This window comes from Suricata suricatta, chromosome 5, assembly GCF_006229205.1.
Source record: "Suricata suricatta isolate VVHF042 chromosome 5, meerkat_22Aug2017_6uvM2_HiC, whole genome shotgun sequence".
NCBI lineage: Eukaryota > Metazoa > Chordata > Mammalia > Carnivora > Herpestidae > Suricata > Suricata suricatta.
Window position 1 is genome coordinate 149,504,846 of NC_043704.1, and position 12,761 is coordinate 149,517,606.

General features: G+C 54.4%; 1 protein-coding gene across 8 annotated transcripts in view; it reads left to right on the forward strand.

The window, feature by feature from the left end:
* The window catches only part of TRAK1 (trafficking kinesin protein 1), a 120,737-nt gene that overhangs the window by 82,974 nt on the left and 25,002 nt on the right, over positions 1-12,761 (forward strand). For all 8 annotated transcript variants that reach the window (XM_029940495.1, XM_029940490.1, XM_029940492.1 and 5 more), the window contains 7 exons: positions 1,212-1,328; positions 3,844-3,944; positions 4,669-4,777; positions 6,791-6,869; positions 7,790-7,920; positions 8,563-8,637; positions 9,315-9,452. In XM_029940495.1, coding sequence (XP_029796355.1) covers positions 1,212-1,328; positions 3,844-3,944; positions 4,669-4,777; positions 6,791-6,869; positions 7,790-7,920; positions 8,563-8,637; positions 9,315-9,452 — 750 coding nt within the window. The remainder of the gene's footprint in view (positions 1-1,211; positions 1,329-3,843; positions 3,945-4,668; positions 4,778-6,790; positions 6,870-7,789; positions 7,921-8,562; positions 8,638-9,314; positions 9,453-12,761) is intronic.

The following is a 12,761-nucleotide window of genomic DNA, read 5'->3' on the forward strand; positions in this document are numbered from 1 at the left end:
ATATATATATATATAGTAGGACTCTGAATCATGATGCTAGAAGACGTTTCCAAGGGTCACCCCATCTCCCCTCTCCATCTAAGACGAGAACAGATGAAGGAACCAGGTCCGGGGGTGCTCAGGCAGAACCAGCCTCTTAGACTCACGGAGGAGAAGGGTTCGCCCGGAGGTTAGGTTAAACTTGACCAGTACTCGCTGTAAGAAATGCATCTTAGCATGTGACTTCATACTCACTTACATAAACACGTGACAAGCAAAAGTGTAAACATGAAATTATACCCTTATTACATAGAATGCACTTTGGTATTTCAATTTTGTGCTGTTGGATTTCATTTAAAACAAAATAGCAGGGATGCCTGGGTGGCTCCGTCGGTTAAGCATCCAGCTTCGGCTCAGGTCATGATCTCACAGTTCGTGGGTTCGAGCCCCACATCGGGCTCTGTGCTGACAGCTCAGAGCCTGGAACCTGCTTCAGAGTCTGTGTCTTCCGCTCTCTCTGACCCTCCCCTGCTCACACTCTGTCTCCTGCTGTCTCAAAAATAAATAAACAATAAAAAAATTAAAAAAACAAAAAAATAAAATAGCAGTTGCCATTACTTAAATGAGTCTCAACCTACTGACAGTTTCTAAGAAGCTCATCTGGAGTGTACTTGACCCTCGTTAGCTGAAGCTGTTGGCCCAAGGCCATGTACTCATTTGCCTTTGCCACCCTGCAGATGGGACCCCAATCAGGAGATGATAGGCTTTGGTTCAATTTTATAAGGAAGTTAGTCATGTCAAGAATCAGAGTTGAACTTCCCTGGTAAGTCACCTGAAGGTACCTGTTGGACCTTTGTTCCCACCTTGGGTGTCTGCCCTTCACTAATGGCACCTCCCTGAGGACACCAGGGACTGGCTTTGTAAGGATTTCCCAAGTCCCGGAGCTGCTGCGGAGGAGTGGTTTTGGAAGCGTGTGTCTCCGGCAGGAACGGAGACTTGCGTTCACTGGGCCTTGGGGGTGCCCCCATCGCCTGAGGTCTGCGCACCTGTGCGGTGTGTGGGTGGACGCCGCCCTCCTCTGAGCAGGGTCCCTGCTGGTGTGCGGACGGGGAGTTCTTCGTTCCTTTGTCATTTCCGAACGCCACCTCTTCCTCAGTGGACACCAAGCACCCGTGGCTCCTTCAGGACGCACAGGTGTTTTGAACATCTCGTCTCCCTTTTGACTTCCGTAGAAAGAGCGAGATTTAGAACTGGCCGCTCGGATCGGCCAGTCGTTGTTGAAGAAGAACAAGACGCTGACCGAGAGGAACGAGCTGCTGGAAGAGCAGGTGGAACACATCAGGGAGGAGGTGAGGAGCTGGCGGCCGGGGCCGGGTGGGGCCGGGCTCCGAGGCCCCGGGCTCTGAGACGGCTGCTGCTGCGCCTCTGGTCATGGCCTCCTCCGGGCGGTGTGGAGGGCACAGCCCTCACGGTCCCCGTCTCCCAAGCGCCCAGACTCCCACGGCGGCTGGGGTGCGCACGGGCTAAGGCGGCGGTGGGCAGGGGCTCCTGAGGGGGGCGAGCGTGCGCAGGTGGAGGGGAGCCCGAGGAGGGCAGGGCCTGACTGCACGATCTTCCCTGCAGTGTAAATTCGTGTTTGTAAAACAAACCAAAAAAGTAGCCTGTTGTCCTGGTAGAAACCCTGTCATTTCCATGATACAGATCTTGGCCAAAGGGGATCGGATCAGTGGTCAGGGGTGGGGGAGGAAGGCTTCAGGCTTATCTTAAGGGACTGAGGTTTCAGAGGAGAAGCAGTGGCTTCCTGGAAGGTCACCATGGGGGAGGAGCAGGAAGGTTCTACGGAGTCGGCCGTGTCACAAGGTCAGGAGATCGAGCGGGGACCTACTTTGTAGCTTCTTTTCTTTATGTTTGTTTATTTTTGAGAGAGAGTGAGTGAGTGCGTGCACGCACAAGCAAGGTCAGGGCAGAGAGAGAGGGAGACACAGAATCAGAAGGAGGCTCCAGGCTCTACCTGTTAAGCACAGAGCCCGATGCAGGGTTCGAACTCAAGAACCATGAGATCACGACCAGAGCCGAAGTTGGACCCTCAACCGACTGAGCCACCCAGGTGCCCCTGTAGTTTCTTTTCCATTATCCTGTTCTTTTAACTGGGAATCTTAGCTGTGAGGACTTCCATCGGATTTTCTTCTCCTGGTTTCTTCTCCCTTTAAAAAATTTTTTTTTAATGTGAATTTTTGAGAGAGACAGAGCATGAGCAGGGGAGGAGCAGAAAGGGAGGAAGACACACAGAATCTGAAGCAGGCTCCAGACTCTGAGCTGTCAGCATAGAGCCTGACACGGGGCTCAAACTCAGGAACTGTGATATCATGACCTGAGCTGAAATCAGATGCTTAACCGACTGAGTCACCCAGGCACCCCCCCTCTTTTTTTTTTTTTTAACCATTTATTTATTTTTGAGAGAGAATCCCAAGTAGGCTCCTCACTGTTAGTGCACAGCCCAACATGGGGCTCGAACCCACAAACCCACAAGAGTCAGCCGCTTAACCGACTGAGCCACCCAGCCACCCCTCCTCTCCTTTATTTTCTATCAGAGACTCTAAGTGGGCAGGGATGCCCCTTCCTTGCGTCTCTTACATGTAGTCAGACCTTTTCCACATGAAAGCTATTCGCAGCTATTGTCTGGATTTAATAATAGTTTTCATGTGATGAAATAGGTTTGGACCTTTGGAAAGACAAGAGGGTCGAATGTGGCTGTGTTTTGGAGAAGTGGCCCCTGCTTTCCTTGACCCCACGGGCATGAGCTGACCTCCCCTTCTCTGGGGCACATGGGCCGGCCAGGTCAGCCTGGTTGGAGGAGAGGAGTGTGCCGCCCAGCACCCAGGAGCTGGCCACCGTCGCCCCTCTCCTGCCTCCCCACATCCCTGCCCTTGTGCGGGGCTTGGCCTGCTCACCCCACACAGCAGCATCCAACTCTTTGGAAGTGGAAGTACCTCTTCTTCCTCAGAAAAGCTTTGAACTTGAAAGCCCTAGTATGTCCCCCATTTGGCATATCATTAAATTGCCGGTTTAGATATTGAAACTAAAGCTTTTGTGCACATAAAGTCTGCTACTCCGCGGAAGTCATAAATACTCGGTTGTGCAGGGAAGCCGAACTCAACATAGACCCCAAGTCAGATTAGAATCAAGGAAGAATGAAAACTTGTAATTCTCGCTGACAGCAGTCGCTTCCTGTTCCTCAGTACGAGGTAAAAGGGCAAGTGAAAACTTTAAGGCACAGGTTTGTGTGTTCTAAACGTCAAGGATAAATCAGGTGATTTGCAACGGCTGCCTTAGCGGAGTCTGTGTGGCCACATCCTGATGTCTGCCACTCTCCTCCTGCATCTGGAGTTGCTGGGATGCAGAGCAAGGCCTGCGCAGGCACACGGCGGGGCTGTGAGGGATGCCGGTGTGACGCGAGGGCGGACAGACTGCCCACCCAGAGCCAGCATTGCCAGGGCCCCGTCTGGGGTGGCATTTGGCTTCAGCAGAAGTGAATGGCCTCTGTTTTTCATTTGGTAACAGGATCTTTTTCTCTGGCCATTTGCCCAGCTGGTCACCTGGCTATTTGCAAAACCCATATGCTGCCTTGCCCACCCCCCTACCCCCAAATATCATTCTAGAACCTTCCAGTCCCCTCCTACCTCCTCTCTAAACCAAAGTAAACATCATACATTTAGGCAGAGGGCTTTCTGTCCAAAAAATAACGGACCGTATTTTTCTTAAATGGGGTCAGACGAGCGCAAAATCCAGGACACCCTGTGGTAAGGGACCACGGGGGCGGGGTCCGTGCTCGGGGGTGAATGGCGCCCCACTGTGTCTGTGCAGGTGTCTCAGCTCCGGCACGAGCTGTCCATGAAGGATGAGCTCCTGCAGTTCTACACCAGCGCCGCCGAAGAGAGCGAGCCCGAGTCCGTGTGCTCCACCCCGTAAGTCTGTGCGCCGCTGCCGGCCCTCAGGCCCCTGGGCCCGCCCAGAGGGTCGCTGCAGCGGCCGCGAGGGTCAGCCGCCCCCAGGCTTCCCCGTGCCCCAGACAGATCACCTGTGCTATTTTAGCAGGACATTTAGCCATTTTGAGCCATGGGCCCAGCAGGGAGAGGAGGATGCTGGGTTCTGGAGCCCGAGATGCCGCGGTGGGCCCTGGGGCAGAAGGTGTGCGGCCTTCTCTGGAGTCAGCAGAGCCTCACGTCGGGGACGTGAACTCTGGAGCCCCGTGGGCCAAGTTCAGACCTTGGCTTACTAACTGTGTGCTCTTGGCCACGTTACTTAGTCACTCTGCTTGCTTGCTTCCTTCCATGTTTGTAAAAAGGGGAAACTGACAGCACTTAGTTTATACTTGGTTTCTAGGGTTATGAGCACATGGAAAGTACTTAAAACTGCTCCAGGCACATACAAGTGCGTTACAAGTAGACTTCCAGGCCATGGAGTTGGGGAGGCTTCAAGTAGCTGATCCCGCTGAACGCTGAGGCCCGGGGGCAGCTGCCAGTGGTGGACGGAGGGTCGGGAGGCGGGTCCTAGGGGTGGCGAGCCTGTGTGCCGGCGGGTCTGCTCTCCTGCCTGCGTGTCTCACGGCTGCGCGTTGGAGAGCCCTGTGGTTTGCCAGGTGCGGGGAACAGATGTCCCCCCTAGAGCGAGGCCACACTGTGTCCCCAGGCTGAAGAGGAACGAGTCGTCCTCCTCCGTGCAGAACTACTTTCATCTGGATTCCCTTCAGAAGAAGCTCAAGGACCTGGAGGAGGAGAACGTTGTGCTCCGGTCCGAGGTGAAGCGCGCCCCCTGCCCCGTCCCCTCCGCAGGGTGGGGGCCCCTCCACCTTACCTGGCGGGCACAGCCATGGACACAGCCGTTCTCGGGGACAGCAGTCGGTGGGAGAGCCGCCCGGGCTCGGTGCCCATCCGCACCCAGCGCCAGCCAGGCGTGCCGTGTCTGTGTGCTGGGCGTTGGCCCCCGGGCAGCACATGCCCGTCCCGCTGGGATCCTCGGGGTGGACCAGCGTGGTGAGCCCCTCCTCCAGCTTGGGCAGGGCTCCCTCCCGCTCTGGCCCGGAAGTGCTGTGGAGCCAGTGTGAAAGCCTCGTTCCCAGGTTGCTACAGGTCAGAGATGCTCCGAGCAAACAGCACATGAGAACTTGGAGAGCTGTTTCCTAGACGGTTAAAAAGGTGGCGCCGAGGCCACCAGGGCTCCAGCTCTTGAGTGTTTGTGCCGTGCGCCGGACACGTTGCCCATGTTCTTTTCTTCACATTTCTCAGCCAGGCTGGAAGCTGGTGACTTTGCTTCTCGTTTACAGCGAGACCCAGGCTGCTGAGTGTGTGATTTGCTAACATGGTGCCCAGTGGTGAATGACAGAGCCAGGATTTGCGAGGCTCTGGGACTCTGACCCCCTGTAACTTCCCTTCAGCCCACTGCCCCTCCCCGGAAACACTGAGGCATGCAAGTTTAGTACTTTTTGTCTTAATTCGGTGAGTTTATTCTCTCTAGCCAGAGGTGTGGCTAGTCAAGTTAGGGCTGCAAGCCCACCTGAGCTGGCCCAGGGGATCCCTGAAACCCCTCCAGTAGGGCAGACCACCTTGAACTTGCCCACAAGTTGGGAAGAGCCTCATGCCTTGGCCGAATGGGGCTCTTCACGAGGAAAGGGTGATGTTCTCTTAGACCTTACATCTTGTGGCCCTTGTTTGCTGGTGGGCAAACCAAGAGGGTTGACCAAGCTTTCTCTGCCAGCTGGCGGCTGGGCCAAGACGGCGGCCCAGAGTTTTCCATTCCAGGGCCCGCTCCAGGTAAAGGCTCCAGTCTTTGGCTCGCAGTAATCCGGCCCTCTGTCAGAATGCTCACCTAAACCAGAGGGACTCCGATCCCAGCTATGGGTTCCCCTCATTTCAGGAACAGAGTGTCTCCTTGGGGTCCGGCGGCTCATGGCTACCTTCTTTCTACCTGGGATATTTGCCTCAGACCTTTGCATCTCTCTTTGCCCACCGTTTCAGCCTAGAGCAGGTTCTCCCGAGTCCTGGGATGGCTCTTGGGTCTCTGGATGTTGATGCTTTCCTGTTGTACCTTGTTTTTACCATGCTGAATACTGTAGCTCAAACTCCAACTCAGAGCTCCTAGGACGGGGCCTCACATAAAACGGGTACATGACAAGTGTGAACCATTCCCGTGGGCATCCTTAGAATGCCCGCGGTGGACAGAGCAGAGTCCTGGACACTGCTGGGGTCACAAAGGGGCTGTGTCTTCGGTCTGGGACAGACGCGAATGAACAGCCGTTGATAGAAGGATGGCCCCCGCGGTGCCTGTGCATGGCGCTCTCTGGGGTGCACTATTCTCGGCTCTGCAACTGTGACCGCCCCAGATGCTGGAGCCAAGCAGGGCGTTGTGATGGACTTTCTGGATTTGAGGGTGTTAATGGGTGACAGGTGGGCAGACGCTGGAAGGCAGGTTAATTCCAAACCCGGGTTAATCCGTGCTCCATGCCTCAGCCTTGCCCACCACCAGGTGTGAGTGCAGGGCCTCTGACCAGAGCCTTGCCCACTCCACTGGTCTAGGTGTGAGTGCGGGGCCTCTGACCTCAGCTTTGCCCACCCCACCAGTCCAGGCATGAGTGCGGGGCCTCTGACCCGAGCCTTGCCCACCCCGCCGGTCTGGGTATGAGTGCAGGGCCCCTGACCCGAGCCTTGCCCACCCCGCCGGTCTGGGTATGAGTGCGGGGCCCCTGACCCGAGCCTTGCCCACCTCACCAGTCCAGGCATGAGTGCGGGGCCTCTGACTCGAGCCTTGTCCACAGGCCTGCCAGCTGAAGACGGAGACCATCACCTACGAAGAGAAGGAGCAGCAGCTGGTCAACGACTGTGTGAAGGAGCTGAGTATGTCCTGGCCCTCGTGCTCCCCCCGAGCCCCTCTTTTTACTTCCTGCCTCTCCCGTCACCGTGACTAGGCAAATTTTGCCTCACCCTTGAGAAAGCACCATCTCCCTGCCAGCCTGGGCTCAGTAACATTTTTCTTAAAACTAGAGGCACCCCTCACTGTGATTCGTGAGAAATTGGGTGCTAGGTTGCCAGCCATGCATTGTCTTAGTTTCTCTTCTCACGGAGACGGACGTCTGATTTCAGTGTTGGCTTTCTGCTGGAACACTGGAGGTAGGTGATGCCTGAATTCAGCCCAGTTACAGAGGTCCAGTGTTAATGTGCAGAAACTGGTCTCTCGTGACTGATGTGCAGAAGTCGAGGCCAGAGTTCTCTTTGCAAATAAGCGCTTCCCCGCCCTCTCCATTGTAAGTTTGCAAGTGAAAACAAAACTCAAACAGCAGTTCCAGGAAAACACCCAGTAGATGAAACACACCCTGTGTTCACATCTAGTAAAATGAGTTATGACTCTGAATATGGGTTGAAAACACCCAAGGGAATTACACTGTGCAGGTAGCAGCTCCTTCTAGAATGGGGGACTGCAGGGGATCCTGTGTGGATCTGTTCATGCTTGAAGGTGAGGATCTGGGCAGATGCACCTCGGTTTGGTGTGACATCTCCCGCCTGACTCCCAAAGCCTGATTCCCTCTGGGGAGGCGGCTGCTGTCAGTGGGGTCGGGCCCTCACGCCAGGCCCAGGAGGCACACCTGGGGGCCACCCAGGCTGAGCTGGGGCAGGAAGATGGGCATCGTTCCTTCCTTCCTCTGTGTTCTCTCCTCTCTTCCCCCTGGCCTGTAACAAAGACACTTTTCTGGTGCAAGCCACAGAGACCATTCTCTCTGGGTCTGATTTCTCCGGTGGTTGTTATTTCTTGATTAAAGGGGACGCCAACGTGCAGATTGCCAGTATCTCGGAGGAGCTGGCCAAGAAGACCGAGGATGCTGCTCGCCAGCAAGAGGAGATCACACACCTGCTGTCACAGATAGTTGACTTGCAGAAGAAGGCCAAAGCTGTAAGGCTTCCCGTTTCTCGGGCCAGTGCCGATGGCATTTGCACCTGAAGACGGTGCCCTTTAGTTTCATGCTTTAGGATTTTGTGCTGCCCCTTTGGAGCAAAAGGCTTAGCAGATCTAATAGGACAGAGCTGGTCGTCCTGAACCAGGGAGGGGATCCTGTCATTGCCACTGATTTGCCACTTATCTCTGAAAAAAGATCTGCACGTTGATAGAATGCATTAAGGGAGGTGCTGCCAAAAGGGAGTTTTGGAATTTAACGTTCGAATTTTCTAGTCTAGTGTTTATTTGTTCTTACGGAGTGCACCCCGTGTGTTCTGCGGCAGAACAATACCCCCTTTCTGATTTAAGTTGGAGATGAAGTTTAAGTGTCCCAGGTCAGGCCCTTGCTGGAAGCAAGGCGAGGTGACGTGCGTCTGGAGAGGGGCCTTGGCTGTGATGGTGGGGGTGGGGTGGGCTCTAGGTGACCTCGGTGTGGGAAAGACTGCTTCCGACATTACACAGAAGGAAGACGAAGTGTTAACCCTGGCATGGAAGTCTCCTTGTAGAAATAGGAGAGGATGATCGCAGATCAGCGAGTAAGAGAACAGGGGGTGCTTCCAAGTCATGCACAAGTCGCTGACTGTCCCTTCCGTGTCGCAGTGCGCTGTGGAAAATGAGGAGCTGGTCCAGCACCTGGGGGCTGCCAAGGATGCCCAGCGGCAGCTCACGGCCGAGGTGAGCGGCTCCCCCTCCCCTCACCAGGCCCAGCCCGTTTCTCGGCTGCCCCTCCCAGGCTGGGGGTCACGGGCCATTTGTACTCTGAGTTGAAAGGCATCCCGACTGGCCTGATGGCACTCACACCATTACTGCCAGGGCTCCTGGGACGCCGGCCCTGCATGGCCGGCACCTGCTGTGTGTTCCAAGAGAAACGACCCGGTGCTCAGCACCTAAAGGAGCCTGTTTGGAGATGTGGCTAGAAACGAGGGTGTGGCGACCTGCTCTCCCATTCCTGTAAAGATGCTGTTTTAAGACAGTCTTTGAATTTTTTTAGAGTTTTCAGTTTTTCAGTGTTTTTATGTGAGTAGCAGGCACATGCTGCTAGAGCGGTTTCAGGTGCACGCACCGTGAGCAGCGCCTCTTTTCCGCGAGGTGTAGCCGCACCTGTCCCCGCACGGGAGCTGTTGCAGTGCCATTGGCTCCATCCCCTGGCTGTGCCTTTCATCCCCGTGACTCTGCCTTCCGGAACGGGAAGCCGGGATCCCAGTGCTCGGTGTCAGGACATGGCGGGTTTCTGAGTCCACCAGCACACCCCCGGGGGGAAGCTGGGCCGAGCTGCGGGGTCTCTCGGTGTCCAGCCCCGGGGGCGAGGGCCGCCGGTGGCCGACCCCACACGCGTCCCCGCTGTTCCGCAGCTGCGCGAGCTGGAGGACAAGTACGCGGAGTGCATGGAGATGCTGCACGAGGCGCAGGAGGAGCTCAAGAACCTGCGGAACAAGAGCGTGCCCAGCACTGCGTCCCGCCGCTACCACTCGCTGGGCCTGTTCCCCATGGTGAGTGCCGCTGCCCCCCCCTCCCCCATGGGGCGTGGGGGTGCCGCTGGTGGGGGCGGGCTCTGTAGCGAAGTCATTGTGGGCCAGCTTCACGTCCCACTGCGTGGCCCTAGATGCGTCAGGGGCTCCTGTGCGAGGCAGGCGGCAGGCGGATTCTTCCTTTCCCAGCCCTCGACTCCGCCGCTTTTTCCGTCTCTCGTCCTGAACTGGTAGATCTCCTAGTAAGATGTTATTCATACATCATTATTTTCCTGACCTTGTCAGAGTATGAGCTATTTTGGTCTCACCGTGCATTCCAGAATTATTAAATTGCCCATGCACTTCTGATGGTTTATTCTAGGCTTTTTTTTTAATTTTTAATTTTTTTTTTCTTTGGAGAGAGAGAGGATGTGAGTGGGGGAGGAGCAGAGAGAGAGGGAGACACAGAGTCCGAAGCAGGCTCCAGGCTCTGAGCTGTCAGCACAGAGCCCAGCATGGGGCTTGAACTCATGAACCACAAGATCATGACCTGAGCTGAAGTCAGACGCTTAACTGACAGAGCCACCCAGGTGCCCCCCTCTTTCTAGGCTTATTAATCATTCTCTTGGTGGTTTTTAGTCTCTGTGATCTGTAAAAAGCTCTCTCTCCACTAGGAGCTGTGTTCACATTTCTACAAAATGATTTCCCCACAGTTTTCTTTCTTAGCTCTGGCCTGATCTTTCATGTTTGGGCTTTGAGGAAGCATGGTGGAGAAGCGGGTTTGGCCCTCCCTGTTGGGGTTGGGCAGCACAGGGCAGGCCTCTGCAACTCCTCTGTCGAATAGTCTGTTCTCCGCGCTGTGTTTGACGTGTTGCAGAGGCGTAGATGCTCAGCAGATCCTGGGTTTGGGTGGGTGCGTAGATAGACTGAAGAACGGACTGCCGAGAACTTTTATGTTCAGGCTCTGTTTCCGTGCTTTGATGAAATACCATAGTCTCTTTGAGGAGAGAACTTTTGAGAGAAATACTCCTGAATGAGATCCGAGCAGATGGCAGCTTCACGGTTTGTGCGACTCGGTCCCTTCCGCATTTGGCCTCTCCTTGGGCTCTGTCCCTCCACACCCACTCCCTGTGGCTGACTCGGGCCACCCCCGACCCCTGTTGTCTGGCCCACGTCGCCTAAATCATGATCTCCTTTTCTTTTTGCTTACGTATATCAAAATCAGGCTAGAACCATCTCTCAGCTTGATTGAAATTTAATGAAAAACCAAAACAAAAGAAATACAACACAGCTTTCCAAGGAGCAGATCGGTGATGCGGTGTGTCCAGGAATCCTGGTCACGGCAGTTAGGAACATTCTGTGCCCCAGATTCCTTGTCTGAATGTTGATGACACTCAGCTCAAAGACCGTCCTCTGTGGCGATGTGCATTCTTCTGCCTCAGTCTCCCTCCTTCCCACCTTGGCCTGGTGACTTCTGGGGATGTTGTATTTCCCATGCACTTGGGGTTCGCTCCACAGCATCCCCACCCACGGGGACAGACATGTGTTTTAAAAGGAAGCCATGACATAGCAAAGTCCAATTAAAAAAATCTGTATTTGGACTTCTCCCACAGAGATCCTTAGCTTCTGTTTGCCTTTTCCTGTAGCTGTTGGCACAGTTTTTGGAAGATGGCTATTTTTAACGTGCGCTGTGTATTAAAGGTATTTAAGGCAAAGTGAGTGGTGCCATGCCTGTGTTTCTGGAGCAGAATCCCAGATCTGCCCCCCTCACTCCCAGCCCCGCTCGCTCCGACCTGACTGCTGATGGAACATAAGTAGCAGTTTCTGCCTGCAGAGTACCTTCCCAGCTCCTGCCTTGGGGTCCCCACACAGGACTCGGGGAGCCCATGAACTCGTAGGAAGGTCATATCTTTTCTTTTGATTCCCCCCTTATCGTTTCCTTCTCATATGAAGGTAGGCAGCAGGCCTCAGCGAGATGAGCACCTCGTGGCGCTGTCACCAGTTGAAATTGTCGCTGCTTTCATGGCCCGTTTCGGTTGTAAATGTCTCAAAATCCTGCTCATGCTGAGCTCAGCCTCAGAAGCCAGATCCTGCGTGTCACTGTCTCGTGCTCATCGTTGGTAACGTTCTAGTAACAAGTCCAATACACGTGGCTTCCTTTTTGTCCTAAGGATTTTATTCACTTATAAATATTATTCTGAGAAGCGGTCCACGGCTTCCCCAGGCCGCTAGATGGGATCATGACCAAAGTCACAGAGCCTGTTTGCGACTTCCTGCCAGCATGGCTTTCAGATTGGTCGTTTGGTATCTTATCTCTCCTGAGTTGTATGAAGACCCTTTCCTGATGCAGCGCTCTGAACGTAAGCCATGCAGTGAGTTACAGCAGTAAGAAGAGCAAACCGGGGCTGCCTGGGGGGCTCCGTCGGGTAAGCGTCAGACTTCGGCTCAGGTCATGATCTCACAGCTCATGAGTTCAAGCCCCACGTCAGCACAGGAACCTGCTTCGGATCCTGTGTCTCCCTCTCTCTCTGTTCCTCCCCTGCTCACACTCTCTCTCGGTCTCTCAAAAATAAATAAACATTGGGGGAAAAAAAAAAAAGTGAACTAGGGGATACTAGGGAGGCTCAGTTGGTTGAGTGTCAGAGTCTTGATTTCAGCTCAGGTCATGATCTCAAGGTCATGACATCGAGCCCTTTGTCGGGCTCCACCCTGAGCATGGGGCCTGCATGGGATTCTCTTTCTCTCCCTCTGTCCTTCCCCTGCATGTGCGTTCTCTCTAAAATAAATACAGGAGTGAATGAATGGATGAATCAATGAAATGCAAACAGGCTTTATAAAACGTCCTATTCACCCTCTAACCCTTTTACAACATGGGTCATGTTGAATGCCAGTCTGTGAGTCATAATTACTAAATAAAGTTGCCCATTTACAAATAGGAATTGAAAACAAGCCCACTAAGCCTTTACTGACCCAGCTCCTGACCCCTCTCATGTCCCCCAACCTGGTTCCAGCGTCCAGACTGCAGCATCCCTCCCTGACTGTGGGGCTTGGAAGGGGCCACCTTGGAGTCCTCCTGCTCTGTCTGCTGGGAAGCCATTGGCCACATGTGGCCATGCAAATTTAAATCCACTGAAATTAGCATAGTAAATTCAGGTTCTCGGTCACACTGGCCATGTTTCAAGTGCTCAATAGCCACCTGCGGCCGGTGGCACCCCCTGTGGACAGTGCAGAAAGCACATTCCTACCATCCTGGGAAATCTGGGGGTTGGCGCAGAGTTGGCCCTTCCCTCCAGGCTGTCCTACGCGGTGTCCTCCTCTGAGCCCTCAGCAGGTGCTTTTCTGCACACGCCT